This window comes from Bufo gargarizans, chromosome 2 (assembly GCF_014858855.1).
Source record: "Bufo gargarizans isolate SCDJY-AF-19 chromosome 2, ASM1485885v1, whole genome shotgun sequence".
Lineage (NCBI taxonomy): Eukaryota > Metazoa > Chordata > Amphibia > Anura > Bufonidae > Bufo > Bufo gargarizans.
In genome coordinates, this window is record NC_058081.1 from 530,654,408 (window position 1) to 530,673,999 (window position 19,592).

Below are 19,592 nucleotides of genomic sequence, written 5' to 3' on the forward strand. Positions count from 1 at the left end.
ACTATTCTGCTATTACCTCATGTCTTATACTCCAGTCACATCCAAGAAGTGCATTGAAAATAATATAAAATCAAAATTGAAAATAATATATACCGTAATCATAATAATAAAAAAAAAAAAAAAAAAAGACTTGAAGAGGATGAGACGCAGGTCACAGTAATGAGCCAGCACTAGGGTTGTCACGATACCAATATTTTGATTCGGTTTTGATATGATAAAAATGTATTGTGATGCTTGATACCATTTGATACCAGGCAAAAAAAAGAACAAAAAAAACCCCACCATTCCGCATTTTATGGAATGTCTTGCCCATAATTGAACAGTCCTATCCTAGTTTTGGAGGGGGGGAGGGATTGGTGACACGGTTATTATATTTATTCTTTTACGACGTTCACCGCATTTTTTTTATATTTTAATAGTTTGGACTTTTCGTCGTGGATGTTACTGGAGTATAAGACATGGTGTAACAGCCATGTCTTCTACTCCAGTCACATCCAGAAGTGCAGCACTATTCTGCTGTTACATCATGTCTTATACTCCAGTCACATCCAGAAGTGCAGCACTATTCGGTTATATCACGTTGTCACGATTCAGCAGGTGTGAACCCACTGTGCCTGTGTCCTCCCTCCTCTAAGGGCGTTGTCTAAGTGAACCACTCGATCTTTACAGTACCCCTGATGTTGGGGATAGACTTTCCCGAGGGGAACGCTGCGACTGACAGCCGGCTGTTCGGCAAAGGCAGCCGAACTTTCGTGCATAAGCGCTGTCAGTCAGAGCGAAGGGGCAGGGAAGGGGGCGTGGTTACTGTGACTTGAAGCAAAGAGGCCGCTGCCTCTTTGACTTAAAACATGTGTGGAAAATCACACTGGGCAGGGGATAAAACAACGTTTTCAGTACTTTTGCTGCATATGCCTTCAGGAAGAAAAGCATCATCAGAAACACACTGCAGGCTACACGCAGGTACTGCTGGCAGCTTAGGATGGTTTTGGGAGGTGATAGGTTCCCTTTAAGGACTACTGGTTTTAATAAGGACACGTGGAAAGCATTAGGAATACGCAGAGAGAGGCAGACGTAACTTATATGTCACTTCATTGATCCTCCTCAATACTTCAAAGCGTCCAAGGAACCTAGGAGCAAACTTGAAACTGGGAACTCTTAAGTAGATGTTTTTAGAAGAGAGCAATACCTTATCTCCAGACGAGAACTGAGGAGATTTTCTTCTTCTCTTGTCTGCATTCGCTTTCATGCGTATCACCGCTTTGTTGATGCAGTCCTTGATGTCATGTCAAATCTTCAAGAAATCTCTACAAGAGGAAACCGCAGCTGGTGCCCCAGAAGATGTAGGAACAGGGAGAGGAGTATGAGGGTGTTGTCCATAAACTACAAAGAATGGAGAGGATACAGTAGACTCACTAGAGTGGTTGTTATAGGAGAATTCAGCCCAAGGTAGCAATTGTACCCAGTTGTCGTGTTGGGCTGAAGCTAAATGCCGGAGATAGTTCTCTAATATTTGATTGACCTGCTCTACTTGCCCATTGGTTTGAGGATGATAACCGGAAGAGAAATCCAGCTCAATTTCGAGCAGCCGTCAAAGAGCTCTCCAGAGCTTAGAGGTAAACTGGACTCCGCAATCGGAAACAATATGCCAAGGTAGACCATGCAAGTGGAATATGTGTCTCACGAACAATTTAGCAAGTTCAGCAGCCGAGGGCAGTCCAGCCAAAGGAAGAAAGTGCGCCATCTTGGAGAAGAGGTCCACAACCAACTAGATATTTGTACATCTGGCAGAAGAGGGCAGATCTGTAACAAAGACCATGGCAATGTGTTGCCATGGGGCATCAGGAAGAGTTAACAGTCCAGGTGGTGTGGTCCTGGAGACTTTATTCTGAGCACAGACGGTGCAGGCAGACACAATCACGCACATCCTTAGACAGTGTTGGCCACCAGTAGTGGCGAGACAAAAGTTCTGTGGTCTTGTGGATCCCCGAGTGACCAGCAAGTTTGGAGTTGTGCCCCCAAGCTAGAATACGTTTTCTCTTGGCAGATGGCACGAATGTCTTTCTGAGAGGGATGTCTTTTACCAGGACAAGAGCCACTGTAATCAAGCTAGCGGAATCTACTAGCTGGTCGGAGAAGTCAAATGACCAAGACAGAGCATCTGCCTTGATGTTCTTCTCGGCCAGGCGAAAGTGAAGCTCAAAATCAAAACGGGAGAAGAAGAGTGCCCTCTTGGCTTCGCGAGGGTTCAAACATTGGGCCGTCTGCATATATGTAAGGTTCTTTTGGTCGGTGAAGATTATCACTTGATGATGAGCCCCCTCCAATAGATACTGCCATTCCTCCAAGGAACGTTTTATGGCTAGAAGCTCTCTGTCTCCTATACAGTAATTCCTCTCAGGAGGGGAGAAGAGCTTGGAGGAGAATCCACATGTAAACATCTTGCCCATGGAACCTTTCTGTAGGAAAACAGCACCGGCTCCTATTGAGGAGGCATCCACTTCTAAAAAGAATTGGCGGGAGACATCAGGATGACACAAAACAGGTGCAGAAACAAAGGACCTTTTAATTGGACGAAGGCGGCCTCTGACTCAGGAGTCCAGTCTCTGGCATTCACACCTTTCTTAGTAAGAGCAGAGATCAGAGATGTAAGAGATGAAAAATTTGTGATGGAACTGACGATAGAAATTAACAAATCTAAGGAAGCGCTGTATAGCACAAAGACCCTGTGGGGGGGCCAGTCCATTACTGCATTCAATTTTTCATGATCCATCTGCAACCCGGCATCCGAGATGATGTATCCGAGGAACGGTACAGTAGATTTTTTTTAAAATGCATTTCTCGAGTAAAGCATAAAGTCGATTCTCTCTCAACTGCTGTAAAACTAAACATACATGCTTCCGGTGAGTGGTCAAATCTGGAGAATAGATCAGTATATTGTCCAGGTACACTATCACGCAGACATAGACCAGGTCCCGGAAGATATAGTTTACCAACTCCTGGAATACCGCAGGAACAGCGCATAGACCGAAGGGCATGACGAGATACTCGTAGTGTCCATCACAAATGTTGAAAGCAGTCTTCCACTCATCACCCTTTCGAATGCGGATAAGGTTGTATGTGTCATGTCAAGGCCTTAGCTCCCCGGATCCTGTCAAAGAGTTTGAAGATTAAAGGAATACGGTATCGATACTTGACTGTGACCTTATTCAGATCTCGATAGTCGATACAGGGGCGTAAGGATCCATCTTTTTTTTCTGCACAAAGAAGAACCTGGCACCGGCTGGTGAAGTAGATTTCCCCCCTCTCAAGATTCTCCTTGATGTAATCAGACATCGCTTGGGTCTCAGGAAGTGAGATTGGGTAGGCTCAACCATGAGGAAGAGTGGCACCAGGCAGAAGGTCAATCGGATAATCATATGGACGATGAAGAGGCAGGGTCTCAGTCTCTTTCTTACTGAAGACATCCGCAAAACTGGCATACTGCTGCAGAAGTCCAGGCAGGTCTACAGGTACAGTAGACGAGGAAGCAGTTTGGACCTCCGATAAGCAGGTGGACTGACAGGATGATCCCCAATTCAGAATCTGACCAGAGTGCCAGTCCACAACTGGAATGTGCTGACGCAGCCAGGGAAGACCAAGGATAACCGGATTCACAGGCGCTGGCAGCACATAGAAGGAGATCATCTCTGAATGAAGACCCCTATTTGCAACTTAAGGGGCATATTAAAAGTAAGCACAGGTTCAGGGAGTGGCAGTCCATTTACGGAAGCCACAGACAGAGGCCTTTCTAGACAGATGGTAGGAAGCCGGTACCAATGGACCAGAGCTTGCTGAATAAAGTTACCGGCTGACTCAGAGTCCAAGAATGCAGGCACAGACAGTGTGACTCCCTTGTAAGACAGTCACCGTAACTGAAAGTTTCAGAGAGGACTTCTCCTTGTCTAGGACCACCTCTCCAACAGATCCTAGACATTGGCGTTTCCAGGCTTCTGTGGACAATTATGCACAAAGTGGGCCTTGCCTCCACAATACAGACACAGGTTCTCTGCTTTGCAGCATAAACATTCCTGGTCAGACAATCGAAGGTACTATTTGCATAGGCTCTTCAGATGGGGTGAACACTAGAGGAAGAACCGGCCTCTGGAAGGATGGAGCCAAACGAGGTGGTCTTCTGGTTCATGCGACCTCTTTAGAACGCTCCCTGAAATGCATACCTATCCTTGTGGCCAAGGTGACAAGGTCATTCAGAGTAGACGGACAGTCGCGACCAGCTAATTCATCCTTAATCCGGTCAGAAAGGCCCTCCCAGAACACCGCCAGTTGAGCCTCATTATTGCATGCAAGTTCGGCAGCCAGGGTACAAAACTGGATGGCGTACAAACCCACAGACGAGGAACTCTGTCGTAGACGCAGCAGGGCTGATGAAGACCTCAGGGCTCTTCAAAGACCAGCCAGAAGGTAGCCAGGAAAGACTGCAGATTAGTGGTCTCGGGACCTCAATGTTCCCAAATATTATTGGCCCAAGCAAGGGCCTCATCAGACAGCAGGGAGACAATGAAGGCAACCTTGGAAAGCTCAATGGGAAACTTCTGTCCATGCAACTCAAAGAGGATCAGGAACTGGTTCAGGAATCCACTACAGGTTTTTGGATCTCCACCATAGCGGGATGGCAGAGCCAGTTGCACACCAGCGGTACACAAATCAGGATTCACCGGTGTGGGTATTGCAGGGGTAGCAGCAGCTGGCGACCCTGCAGTAGCTGGAGAAGAGGTGGCATCCAGACGAGCAGCAACATTTTGCATGAACTGCATCATGACATCCTGACGTTCACTCTGACGCCTCACTTCATGTAACAATTCCTGAACGACAGGCTTGGGGTGACCAGCAGGGTCCATGGCCTCAGTGTACGTCACGAATCAGCAGGTGTGAACCCACTGTGCCATGTGTCCTACCTCCTCTAAGGGCCTTGTCTACGTGAACCCTTTTATCTTTACAGTACCCCTGATGGTAGGGATAGACTTTCCCGAGGGGAACACCAGGTCGATTCCTCTTACGGAGGATAGGCACACGAGGCAGCTGGTCCAGGCGGACCAGGAGGTATCTGAGAAAGATACCGGAGGTACAGGCATTGTCAGCAGGCTGAGTCGTCACCAGGATCAACAGTGCAGAACCGAAGGATGAGGCAAAGGCGAAGACAGACAGGCAATAGGTCAGGGCAGGTGGCACAGGTACAGGTCAGAGAATCCAGTTTGGCAACAGGAGAGTCAAGGCAACAGGCAGGGATCAAACAGGTAGCAGAGTCCAGGAATACAAGTACAAGTCAGGAACACAAGCGGATATCAGGAACCTTAGCAGGACACAAGGACCTTGACACTGAGGCATCTGGGAAGGGGGCTGAGCCACTTCTATATGTGCAGGATGGCTAGGATTGGTCAGCAATGTCACATGACCTAACCCATAAAGCACAGGAAGTGACGTGCGCCGGCCCTTAAGGAAGTGCTTCAGGAAACAAGCAGCAAGCATGCTGTGGCCAGGGCTGAGAAAAAACTGTGGAGTGGATCCCAGAACAACAGCACCTACACAGACAGAGCCCAGGACTGCAGCGGTGAATGGAAAGCACTGGCAGAAGATCACTGCTGAACACAGCAACCAGGAATGCGGTGGTAAGCAGGGGAACAGCGGCACATAGCAGCCGCTGTTACATCATGTCTTATACTCCAGTCACATCCAGAAGTGCAGCACTATTCTGCTGTTACATCATGTGTGATACTCCAGTCACATCCAGATCTGCAGCCACTATTCTTCTGTTACATCATGTCTTATACTCCAGTCACATCCAGAAGTGCAGCACTGTTCTGCTGTTACATATGCAATGAGCCGGACCGTGGTAATGTTAGCAGAAACAAATGGAGAGAGAGCTCATATTACCAAAAATATATAAATTTTATTACAATATGTTAAAAATAACAGAAAAAAGAAAGAAAGAGGTAAATTAATACATGAGATGCCGTGAAGCAAGGTGATGAGAGCGGAGAACAAAAAGAGCGCCACCCTGGGAAGAAAAAGCACACGGATATAAAAATAGAAAGATCTAATATACAATGATGTCTAACATGGGAAAAGAGAATCTTGGGTACAGTGCCCAACCCATGAAAAAAGTAGATGGATAATGAAACCATACAATATCAGGTAAAGCGAGGTCAGCTCATGCACCCCCACTGGGAACAAATGCAGACGCATAAAGATGGAAGTATATAGCATAAGAGGCAAAGTGCAGGTGGACAAAACAGACCACACAGCCAGCGGGGGGCAATGGGGGACCAGAGCTCACCTGAATGAACCGAGTGCAAAGAAACCCAGGGTGGCGCTACCCCAACGCGCGTTTCGGCGTGCCTTCGTCAGGGGGACTTCAGGTGAGCTCTGGTCCCCCATTGCCCCCCGCTGGCTGTGTGGTCTGTTTTGTCCACCTGCACTTTGCCTCTTATGCTATATACTTCCATCTTTATGCGTCTGCATTTGTTCCCAGTGGGGGTGCATGAGCTGACCTCGCTTTACCTGATATTGTATGGTTTCATTATCCATCTACTTTTTTCATGGGTTGGGCACTGTACCCAAGATTCTCTTTTCCCATGTTAGACATCATTGTATATTAGATCTTTCTATTTTTATATCCGTGTGCTTTTTCTTCCCAGGGTGGCGCTCTTTTTGTTCTCCGCTCTCATCACCTTGCTTCACGGCATCTCATGTATTAATTTACCTCTTTCTTTCTTTTTTCTGTTATTTTTAACATATTGTAATAAAATTTATATATTTTTGGTAATATGAGATCTCTCCATTTGTTTCTGCTATTTCACTCGGGAGCTTTTACCGAGTTACACTTTAGGTGTATCACCTGTGGCTATCAAGGGTGGGCACTGTTCCTTACCCGCCCTGGGGATACCCTGGGTCATTTTTGTTTATCCGTGGTAATGTTAGGCAGACACCAAAATTATGCAGTGGGTCCGGATATGGATATAGAAGTCTATTGTTTTTGTTCGTGACGCCAATTGCAGCGTGCGCAGGGTACAGTCTCAGGGCCCTTTAAGGTATTGTAGCTCACGTACCAGGTTAGGAATGCCAGAGTGGTGTAATGTCTCTGTGTGGTAGCAGTAATAGTGTCAACGGTGTCTCCTACCTTGGTACGGCTGGACTCCTGGATCCTGGCTCACTTGCAATAAATGAGTGTGTTGCTAGTAGGAGTAATTGAGGAACTTGGTAGCAATGAATGAGATCCAGAATTAGAATATAATTCAACTTGTCTTTACTGGAGGCAGCATTAATCCACATGAGATACAGCAATAGTCTTTGGTCCCAACAGGTATTGGCAATATGTGGCAGGAATTACTATCTCTTCTGCTTCTATCATATGTCTGGAGAATATGACAGGAGTCTATATCTTCTGCTCTGTCTATCTTTTGCTGTGTATAGGACTGACTAGCTGAGGAGGAATTTGGCTTCTCCTGGTCTCTAGACAGTACTCAGCTCACAGGGTATGGTTCTTCCTGGAGTTCTGGAGGTGGCTTCTTGCTTGTCACCAGCTGAGGCTGAAGGCTCAGATTGGGCATGAAGATCTTTGGTCTCAGCCGAGACACGATCCAGGATTGGGATCCCTAGAACTGGGAGCTCCTACTTGCACAGCCTTCCCCTAGCCGGGGTGGCTGGCACACTAACTGAACTTCCTTCCCTCTCCATGAGGCAGGACATGGACGAGCCCACTCTGCTCAAAGAGGGGGAGCTAAACTGGAATGTACTATTCCAGTCTAAATATGCTAAACTGTTACTAAGGCCCTGCTAACACATTGCTGCCACCTGCTGGTGAACATATAAATTACAGCAAAGTACATTCAAACAAGGCTTTCAATACATATTTGTGAGGAATATTAAATAAAATCACATTAGATGACAAGGCACATGTTACCAACAAACAGTAGCGGGGAAAAAGAGTTTAGTAACATAACTCTGGGATGTTACACATGGATGGCGCCAAAAAGCGATTTAGTGCAGACACAGCAATGGAGTGGGGAAACAGTGACCCACTATCCTGCAAAATGTCAGCCAAGCCCAGTAAATATATGTTATATATGTCAGTACAAAACAGGGCAATGGGCCTTTAAGGAGCATATTAGCTGCCATTAGAGCACACACAGGTTGTCACCTAGCTCTCCCACACTCCTGAAGTAGTGCAGGATGTATCATGTATCACTGTATAATTGGACAGCGTAGTCATTCAGGAGCCTGACTGACTCTGCAATAGCTGTAAGAACGGCCATCTTAGTTACAGTATTACCCAGTGCTCCAAAAACGAAGACATTTCAGAGTAGTATTGTAGACTCAGGGACAGATATTTGGAGGGGATCAGTCACTGGATAAGAGTAGTTTATAGCAGATAATCGTGCAATGATATATGTTGTGTACAATACAGTAACTGGCAAGAAAACCTTCAACATCTGCAGCGTTCCACATGTGTGTAAATGAGACACTTAAACATCTGCTTAGTTATGAATTTATCTAATGTATGGTATTTCACATTATCCGTCCGGCATTGTCATTCCACCCATTCGCCCCTAGGTGGTGCTGGCACCACATAATATATATCGCTTGGGGTGTGTTAATCAAGTTAGTTGAAGTTAAGTAGTTAGTGAGTGAGGAGGAAAGCAAGTTCATGGAGGAGAGAAACAGGCTCAAGATCAAGCCTGGAGAAGACAACCACGACAACCAAGCACCAGACAGTGAGTCTACCGGTATGTCTAAATATGAAGCAAGCCTAGTGAGGGTTACAACTGTGTCTAGCTGATGGAGCAACTTTCCAAGTTCCGGGACACATATGGGTAATTAGTGCACAGAATTGTCCTTATCCGCTACACAAGCCTTCCAGGACATAGTGGAAAACCCTAAACCTTTTTAGGAGAGCATCCTGCAAATAATGTAGCAGAAGACTGATGCCTGCCACGAGGGAGAACGCCCTTATAGGATAGCTCAGAGTAAACCGAAACCAGCATATTTAGTACCAGAGTGCTATAGATTAAGCTTAGAACTATTATAAGAAGTTTTGCCTGTAAAGTGTCAATCTTAAAGAGAAAACTCAACTGACAATTGCCTAAACCTGATAAGTGGAATGCAATTTAACTTATTTCTGAGTCATCACTTATGCCATATGAATGCACTTTATTGATGGACTGTAACATCTGCCTTGAGACTATTGATTCAAGTAAATGTTTGAATTGTTTTACAACAACTGACTCTTTATTACTACTACTATACACTCAACATTTGCACCTAACGGTGCTGGCGTCACAAACACAGGGGCCCAGCCACCAAAGCACCTTAAACACCTACACCAGGGATGGCCAACCAGAGGTTCTCCAGCTGTTGCAAAACTACAACTCTCAGCATGCCCAGACTACCTACAGCTATCACCCTACAGCAGAACATGGTGGCAGTTGTAGTTTTACAACAGCTGAAGAGCCACAAGTTGGCCTTGCCTGACCTACACCATCAAGGGCACCTCAACTTCCATCTGGCTGGTGTTCCCTGCAAGAGAGAGTGCCCCAGTGGATTCAGTGCTGTCTTCCCATTCCCTGCATTACCTGCCCAGTGAGACTCTCCTAACCGTGACAACTACTACCCCTATCAGCCCACCGTGAGCCTCCCGTGTTTCCCCTAGGGTTGGTCTCGCTGCACATCTCGCGTCCAAACCCCAAAATAATCTCTGAGAGCGATGGTGGTGCCAGCGAACACTGTGCCCTAAAAAAACGGCTGCTGATTTGGCGTCTTCCTGGGAACTTGAGTTTATCTATGGAAAAATTATGTACTACAGAACAACGACCAAACTGTGAGGGGATGCTTGCATCATAAATTAGGCTATGGCTACATGGTCTCGCCCGACAAAAAGGGTACAACTACACAGCGACATTCATGTCGTGGAAATTTTTTGTAATAATAATCAATGCTGCCGCACTGCAACATGCTGCGACTGTCGCACAAAAAGCCAACTTTTTTGCGACTGTCGTTAAAAATAATGTTGCGCAACATTTTGGCAACACGTCGCCGTGTAGCCCTAGCCTTTTAGTGGACGGCTGGTGTGCCAGAAGATATGTGTTTGATTCACTTTTGTCCACTGCCCCTGTGCAGTACAATTCATCATGGTCACAACTCACCTGTCTTTTGTCCTCTGGAGAATTCTTCACTTTCTCTGCGACATCCTTAAGGATTTTCATGAGTCGCTGTTGTCTGGAGAACTGGTCGTTCAGGGCTCGGCCAACACATTGCTCAACGGCATCCAGGAGTCGCTGATACAAAAAACGGTAATGAGATTCAGTGGATGCATCTGTTAGCAGCCTGGAGGCAAAAGAGGACACCAAATAACCAAAGATCCTTCACTGCCCGTCTAAATACTGGAGACAACGGTAAACTGAGCGTATATTATGCCATAGGAAAGGGTATGTCCAATTCTGCAGCAACCAAGATTAATTATTCCCACAGAAGCCGAGTATATCCATTCTCACAGGAACTGTGGGGGTCATTTAACTGTGAGGCCTGAAAACAGACGTAAAAAGGAGTAAAAACTACTCCAGTCAGGGGCTGAAGTAGCGTTTACTCCAGGCACACAGAGAGATGGACGTGTGCCTAATTTATGATGAGGGTCTCGCTTCGTCATAAATAAGGCAAATCATCTGGCAGCGCAGAGGGGAAACAAAGAGCAACGTAAAAAGAAAGTCTTGGTAAATGTCCCCCTGTATGCTTAATCCTGCAGGAACAGAATATATCTAATATTGCGGCAATTGAACGTATCTACACGTAATCCTGCAGAACTAGGAATATCTAATCCCACAGGAACTGGGTGTATGTAATCCAGCAGGAACAGAGTGCAGAGGTAGAGTGTGGCAAAATATTGTCACATAGGTGTCTTAAATGTAGCAAAAAGGGGTTTTGCATCTTTTTTTATGCCAAAAACTGGTGTATGGTGTATGCAGTGAGTCAGGGCAAAATCTGCAGCGGATTCAGTGGTGGTGATGTTGGCAGGATCACAGCGAGTCTCTGCTGCATTCAGCCACACACGGTGTAAATTCTGCAGAAAATCCACAACATTTACAGTAGATCTGCAGAGAAAACACAGTGTAAATAGGGCTCATGCACACGACCGTATGCCCTCCGAGACATACGGTCTGTGAGCGGGCCATATGTCCCGGAGCGGCATACATTGTGCACACAGGAGCTCACAGCATCATAGGTTACTATGATGCTGTGCGCATCGGGCTTCCCGCAGGGCTATTGTCCCGCACTCATAATATCATATGAGTGCGGGACAATAGTCCCGCGGGCAGTCCGATGCGCACAGCAGCATAGTAACCTATGATGCTGTGCGCTCCCGTGCACATTATGTATGCCGCTCCAGGACATATGGCCCGCTCACGGACCGTATGTCTCTGAGGGCATACGGTCGTGTGCATGAGCCCTAAACCAACTTGCACTCCAGGATTAAATCCACAGCATGTTAATTTATGCTGCAGGTTTTACCTGCAGCTTTCACCTTTGCAATACAGAGGTTGAAAGCAATGGAAGACTCGGTGTGATTACAACAATACTACTGCACAAACCAGCCCACCTTGGATATTTTTTGGGCCAAATTTGCTGTAGAATTCCCACTGTGGAAAATCTGCAGCAGACTGGCAGTGTGTGGAGGTAGCTGAGAGGTTGAAAGCTCCAGAAAAAAAAAAACGGAAGCATAAATTGACATGCTGGGAAATAAACTCAGAGGCCCTCTGCACACAAACGTGTGCACCCCGTGGTCGTGCTGCGGGCCGCAATGCACGAACACAGTCCGTGGGGCAGCCGCAGCAGACCCATTCACTTTAATGGGTCCGTGATCCGGCCGTTCCGCAAAAAGATAGAACATGTCCTATCTTTTTGTGGAACGGAAGTACGGGGCGAAACCCCACGGAAGCACTCCGTAGTGCTTCCGCAGGGTTCTGTTCTGTGCTTCCGTTCCGCACCATTCCGCATCTCCGGACTTTGCGGACCCATTCAAGTGAATGGGTCCGCATCCAAGATGCGGAATGCCCATGGAACGGCACCCGTGTATTGCGGATCCGCAAATACAGTCCGCAATACGGCAACGGGAAGCACACATTCGTGTGCAGGGGGCCTGAAGCTGCATGTTTTCTCTGCAATGCCTGGATGAGAGTTCTGAAATCTCATCCACTTCACTGCTAATGTAAATGCTACAGATTTCCTGTAAGCAAATTGGCTGCAGCGAATCCTCTGTATTCATCCCACTTGTAACTATTTCTAACGGTTTCCTATTAGAGTACTTTCACACTAGCGTTTTTCTTTTCCGGCATAGAGTTCCGTCACAGGGGCTCTATACTGGAAAGGAAATGATCAGGCATATCCCCATGCATTCTGAATGGAGAGTAATCCGTTCAGGATGCATCAGGATATCTTCAGTTCAGTCGTTTTGACTGATCAGGCAAAAGATAAAACCGGCGAAAAGAACTGAAGACATGCCTGAATGCCGGATCCGTCCTTCTGGCCTGCGCATGCGCAGACCGGTAAAAATGTGAAAAAAGATACAAGACGTATCCATCTGTCCACATGACAAGCGGAGAGACGGATCCGTCCTTGCAATGCATTTGAGAGATGGATCCGCATCCGGATCCGTCTCACAAATGCTTTCAGTCAGCGGCGGATCCGGCGGGCAGTTCCGATGACTGAACTGCCCGCCGGATGACACTGCCGCAAGTGTGAAAGTAGCCTTAGTTATATGCCTTTCTCTCAGTGTGGAATGTGGCTCGTAACCATCTCTCAATGTTGATTGTGGTTCTCAAGGTAAGGCCATAGTCACACGGTCAATGTTTGGTCAGTAACTTTCATCAGTGACTGCGAGCCAAAACCAGGTGTGAGTCTGAACACAGAACAGGTACAAATCTTTTGTAGATCTTGTGAACCATGACCCCAAAACTCACCAGTACAACCTGTGTGCCACCCGAATGCTCTGCAGAGATCGGTCGAGAAGAAGCCGCACCAGAGCGTTGTCCAGATGCCACTCGAATTTCACTGCCTGTGAGGAGAAAGCGCAGCAGTGAGTGATGTTCCTCGCCATCAGAGATTGTGAAGAAATAAACCTATTGGGGTCCCAACACACATGACTTTGGCTTTTGCACCACAAAAAAAAAAACTGAATAACCAACTTTGTGTGTGTTTTTTTGCCATTTTTTGCACAGTGGCCCTGATTTACACTGTAAGTACTGTAAGTGGAATTGGAAATCACACCCCAATCCTAGGGCAGCAATGGGTGTTCACAGAAACCATTAGAAGGCATTTGCACGATATTGGGCTATGAGCCATATGTTCAGATACAGGTGTTACTCTCCTCCTGACCCGAATATTCCAGGTACATTTATTAGGATTGGTTAAGAAGTAGAAAATAGCAATATAAAATGTTTTATACTGTTTTGTGTCTCAGCTACAGGTGTTCCATTGGCCACACTCCCCCATTCTCTTGGCCACACTCCCCCATTCTCAAAAGCGATCAAGTTGCACAGCAAGATGGCAATGGAGGCTAGAATAGAGGTCTGTCCTCTTCAGAGATGAGCTCGCTTTTGTCTCGGACACAGTGAGAGCTGGGGATTTTTCTGGAAGCCATGTGGGTACAGCCATAAAGAGGCCTTCAGAAGGTAACATGACACCATTCCTACTCCTGGGATTATAGTGTGGGGTTGCATAATGTACAGTAGCCGGAACTTAGTCCTCATTTCAGCTCGCTGTTACATTGATTTGGTAATGGAATCAGTGGTATGCCCATTTCTCCAAAGTGTCCCAGGAGTTTTTTTTTTTTTTTTAACAAGATGCCAGGCCACATGTTGCTCATGCTACTGTGAGCAGCCTGCCTGGCCTAAATATGCTAGCATGGCCTGCAGCCTCTCCAGACGTGTCTCCCATCAAGTACATCTTGGACATCATTGATCATGTAGATTGTAAGCCCTCACGGGCAGGGCCCTCTCTCCTTCTGTACCAGTTTGTAACTCGTCTTGTTCTTGCTTAGTGCAATTGTCTGTATTATGTATGTATACCCCTTTTTATATGTACAGCGCTATGGAATGAATGGCGCTTTAATAATTATAATAATCAGCATTCGCAAAAAGAGCTGCCAGCAGTGCATCTTGATGATTTGCATGCCCAAGTGCATTCAGCATGGCAGAGCATTCCTCAGACAACCATTAATAACCTCATTGACTGCATGCAATGGCATATAAGTGTGTGCATTTTCCCTACATGGTGCTCATACCCTATACTGAATAAATTGAGATGTTTTTATTATTTTGTTTCAATTTGCATATCATTAACACGTCTATCAATCCTGCGATTTCCATATTTTTATGACTTTTCCTTATTGGTATTGCAATTTCAATGTTGAGGTGTGTACTAATGTGTCTGGGACAAAAATCTGTCTAAAAAAGTGGCGCAATATGACACATCTAGGGTTTTTACACTTTTTTCCGACAAGCTCGATGATGTGGTAGGGCATAGTGGAAAGTCAGCTGAGCTTCACAGCAAAGGGAACGTGGCTGAAAATGAACTATTTTGCACCAAATGTAGTAAATCTGGGCCAGTATTTCTTACCACTATTATTTTCTTCATGCCATTTTCCTCTATAGAGAAAGCCTGAAAAATGTCAGAAGCTACAGCATCCTGCGTTTTTTAAAAAGGAACAAAACATAAATAAATAAAAAACTCCACCTAATGAACAAAAACACCAGTAGCAAAAATTTGCCTGTGTGTCCTGGAGCTGGTGTTTTTGTAGCAAAAAAAGCAGATGCAAAAACTGCCACAAAAAAAACATACTTCGTGTGAATGCACCCTTAGAAAAGGGTGATGCTTCATTTACAGGAAACTGGTCCTCTAATAGGCGGATGAGGGTTATCTTACAAAACCTGACTCACCTGGACAAGCTGAGGAAGGAACATCAATAGTTCATCACTTGACAGCCTCTCCAGCTGTTGGCATGCCATGGAGCGGACCTTCTCATCTGCAAAGCTGATTAGAAATGCACAGAGTGAAGGGCAAATATCAGAGGTGTGACTATACAGTGTGTAGGATCTGTGCCATCAACTGACCCTAACAACAATGTAATGAGGATTTGTAGCAGCCCAACTACAATCTTCAGCTGAGATGTTGTACAGCTTGGACTCACCAGGCACTCAACAGGCCCAAAGCCTCCAGGGGGCCTGAAAACGTCCAGTCATCCAGGACACGGTACATGGCGGATACAGAAGCCGGGTCCCAGCTGGGAGTGCTGCCAAGGATCAGAGGGAGGATGTTGGCGGGCTTCTGGCGGCATTGGCGGTAATACCAGAGACACTGCTTGTCCACCTCTGAAAGCCTCAGGAAAAGAATCAAAAAAGATTTATTAGCCACCGTCTCACCCACCAGCGTCTCTACCCATCAGTCACCTAGCTTTCCAGGAATCCTGAATGGTAAATCCCCACAGAGATCCACCACTAAGTGAGTGAGGAACATATCACAACATACAATAACTAAATATAAGTATATTCACTTGAATGGGTCTGCAAATCCGGAGATGTGGTGCAGAATAGAACCATGGAACGGAAGCACTACGGAGTGCTTTCATGGTGTTTCGTTCCGTGCTTCCGTTCCGCAAAAAAAGATAGAACTTGTCCTATCTTTTTGCGGAACGGACGGATTGAGGACCCCATTCAAATGAATAGGGGCCTGATCCGCATGCGGCTGGCCCGCGGTCAGTGCCCGTGCATTGTGGACCACACCTTGTGGACCGTGTGCATGAGCCCTAATGGTCAGTCAGCATCCTGGGAATCCACTAGTAGCTATAATGGTGGCATTAGTATGCAATGTTCCACTGATTAAACTGTTAAAATAGTGAGACAGAGCAGTGAGAGTATGAGATAAGAAAACATAGTGGAGAAAAAAAAACTTTAAACCGGCCTATGAGAAGAGAGAGACATTTTTGGAGCATTTCAGTTTTGAGAGGAGGTGCATGCAACAGACTGTGGAGATAAAACATTTTTGGACTCCACGGCTAACCTGTCCTGGGGAGTGGGGATGTAAGGCGTCAGGAGCCTGGACATACTTTTGAGGCAGACTGAGGATCTGCTAAAGTCTACAACCCGCAGTGGGAATTTGTAGCACTGCATTGTGAGGACAGAGTTATGTGAGAGAGTGCAGGAAACTGCAAGAAAAGTGGTGCATCCCTATGCCTGGATGCTTGAAGTTGGAAGAAAGGTGCAGTGCTGGAATGATTAAGTAATAGAGACAACTTGGCATGTTAACCAGCTTTGTAGCCAGTGAAACTGTAAGAACCATGGAAACTGCAAAACTGTAGAAGATCTGCCAGTCCATGCATGCTGAGAACTGCCACTTATGCTGAGAACTGCTTGAACTTCATTTGCTAGTAAAGAACGGTTCAACAGTACAGGCCTCATCGTTGCCTGCACCAACACCTGTATTGCATGGTTGCCTGCGTCCTTCATCTGGACCCCCAGCACCCACCAACTTCAAGGTCGCCCCAAACTATCACCAGGCAGGAGACTCCCCCCAAATCCAGGGTGTGTCCTACCATCACTGCATGGCCCCAGGGAGTGTGAGAGTGAGGACTGCCACTACTAGTATTACTACCCTCACCAGTGCCACTACCACCACTTTCATACTCCTCTACCTTTCTCCCTTCTCAGGCTCATTGCACTAATCATCCAGCAATCACAGGCACAGATAACACTAAGAAATGACTGAACTGAATATTTCACAACTGAAACCCCTGAGACTTCTGTGTAGAGGGGTTCAGTGAGGAGCGAGCTGTCATGTGTTTGATGCTGCGGACAAATGATGTAGCAGAATGGGGACAACATGGCACCATGAGCAGGCAGTAGATTAGGTGACACATAATGTGGAGCTTACAGAAGCACAGAGCTGCGATGTGCCAGACACTGGAGCGGCTGCACCAAGTTCTCAGCGCCTGCATCATACAGTGTCTCCTCAGCAGTCGGCCTCTGAAATACGTGTTCAGAATCCGGAAAATCAACCTGCAAATAATCAGAGCAATACATTTATAGATCTTAAAGAATTTACCATAATCTCTGATAATAAATTATGATGTCTGTGATGTATGAAGAAGAGCGTTCAGGTGAGATGCATACTACACCTTACCAACACTACATTCTATCAACTACACAAGCACCAAATGCAAGTATAAGGCCACGTTCACATTTCCGTTTTTCACTGACCCATTGCTTTAAATGTGTCTGTTTACATTGCAGTATTTAAAAAAAAAGAATCATGGGGACATGCACTACTTTGATCCATGATGCAGACCAAGCAGGGCCATTGAAGTCTACGGGTCTGGGAAAATCACATTCGTGTGGTGTCCGTTTTTCACTCAAGACTAATAGGAGATTCTTTGAAAATAAAATTTTAGCTCAGCAACATCAGTGAATTATGGATAGCACACAGGTGGTAAAAACGGACACACTGACCAACCACGGATCCTTCACAGACAGCTTTACGGATGAGACGTGTACGCTTTTTTTCAGACGTGACACTGACACAGAAATGTGCAGTAATCTAGGAGTATTACACATCAGTAATGTGCAGTAATTTGGGGGTTTTACATGTCAGTAATATATGGTAATCTAGGAGTATTACACATCAGTAATGTGCATTAAGGCTACTTTCACACTAGCGGCAGGACGGATCCCACAGGCTGTTCACCCTGTCAGATCCATGCTGCCGCTATTTTGCTGTGCCGCCGGACTTCCACCCCGTCCCCTTTGACTATAATGGGGACGGGGGGGCGGAGCTCCGGCGCAACACGGCAGTGCACGGCGAGAGGCTGACGGACTAAAAGTACTGCATATCCGACTTTTTAGTCCGGTGTCCTCTCACTGCGCACTGCCGTGCTGCGCCGGAGCTCTGCCCCGTCCCCATTATAGTCAATGGGGATGGAGCGGCAGTCCGGCGACACGGCGAAATAGTGGCAGGACGGATCAGACAGGGTGAACAGCCTGTCGGATCTGTCCTGCCACTAGTGTGAATGTACTTTAGGGTCCATTCACACGTCCGTTGTTTCTTTCCTGATCTGTTCCGTTTTTTGCGGAACAGATCTGGACCAGATCTGGACCCATTCATTTTCAATGGGTCCTGAAAAAAAAAATCGGACGGCACAATGTCAGATTTTTTTTTCAGGACCCATTGAAAATGAATGGGTCCAGATCTGGTCCAGATCTGTTCCGCAAAAAACGGAACAGATCAGGAAAGAAACAACGGACGTGTGAATGGACCCTTAATCTAGGAGTATTACACATCAGTAATGTGCAGTAATGTAGGAGTATTACACATCAGTAACGTGCAGTAATGTAGGAGTATTACACATCAGTAACGTGCAGTAATGTAGGAGTATTACACATCAGTAATGTGCAGTAATCTAGGAGTATTACACATCATTAACATTCGGTAACCTAAGAGTATTGCATCAGCAACGTGTGATAACCTAAGAATATTACATGTTAATAACATGCTTGTATGACCCATCAGTAATACGTAGTAATTTTTGATTTTTACATTTCAGTAATTGGTAGTAATATAAGAGCATTACACATCAGCATTAGGCCTCATGCACACGACTGTATGTATTTTGCAGTCCTTAAATTGTGAACCTGCAAAATATTGCTTCCATCCATGTTTTTTTTAAATAATATTTTTTATTAGAATAATCAAGAAATGCAAGAGTACATTACAATACCATGTAAAATAAAAATTAACAATGATCAGTAAAGCAGTAAAAGGCTTACATTTACTTCTCGAATATCCTTTATTTAAATTTTTATCCCAATTAAAAAACTCCCTTGACTAGGCCCATGGATTGTACATTCTGAATTCAGCGATATAAATCTGAAAGAGAAGTCATAGACTTATCCGTCCCCAGTAAAGCCTCAAACCACGTCACTCATCCTCCCCCAGCGATTCAGATAGCTTTTTACAATAGGATTTGATCTGATGAAAAGGCAAGTAGTGTGAAGTTGCTAGTTGGTATTTGGATCTAAAGTCTTCCCAGCACATTAGTCCCTGACATGATGTGTTTAGCATATCTTGCAATCTATTGATGCCCTTCCCCTTCCATTCTTTATACACTTTGTTGTGGCGCCTCTGGGGGCAAGCTGGTAATGACCATAACGGCATCTTCGATGACAAGTATATTGGGAGTCTATATATCTTTCTTATTGCCTTCCAGGCCATAATCGTGTCCCTAAGGCCTCATGCACACGGCCGTTGTGCGGCCGTTCCGTGCATTGGGGACCGCAATTGTGGTTCCCAATGCACGGGCAACATCCGTGCAGCGGGCCAGACCCATTCAACTTGAATGGGTCCCTGGTCTGTCCGCACTGCAAAAAAATATGACAGGTCATATTTATTTGCGGTGCGGAACAGCGAAAAGAAACACTGCGGAAGCACTCCGTAGTGCTTCCCGTGTTCCGTTCCGTGACTCCGTTCCGCATCTCCGGAATTGCAGACCCATTCAAGTG

At 45.9% G+C, this 19,592-nt stretch overlaps 1 protein-coding gene across 1 annotated transcript in view; it reads right to left on the minus strand.

Annotated features, from left to right (window-relative positions):
• The window catches only part of PIK3C2G (phosphatidylinositol-4-phosphate 3-kinase catalytic subunit type 2 gamma), a 102,273-nt gene that overhangs the window by 34,648 nt on the left and 48,033 nt on the right, over window positions 1-19,592 (minus strand). The window contains exons 18-22 of the mRNA XM_044277501.1: window positions 16,972-17,096; window positions 15,233-15,421; window positions 14,982-15,075; window positions 13,005-13,099; window positions 10,197-10,377 (exon numbers count right to left, since the gene is read on the minus strand). Of these exons, the coding sequence (XP_044133436.1) occupies window positions 10,197-10,377; window positions 13,005-13,099; window positions 14,982-15,075; window positions 15,233-15,421; window positions 16,972-17,096 (684 nt within the window). The remainder of the gene's footprint in view (window positions 1-10,196; window positions 10,378-13,004; window positions 13,100-14,981; window positions 15,076-15,232; window positions 15,422-16,971; window positions 17,097-19,592) is intronic.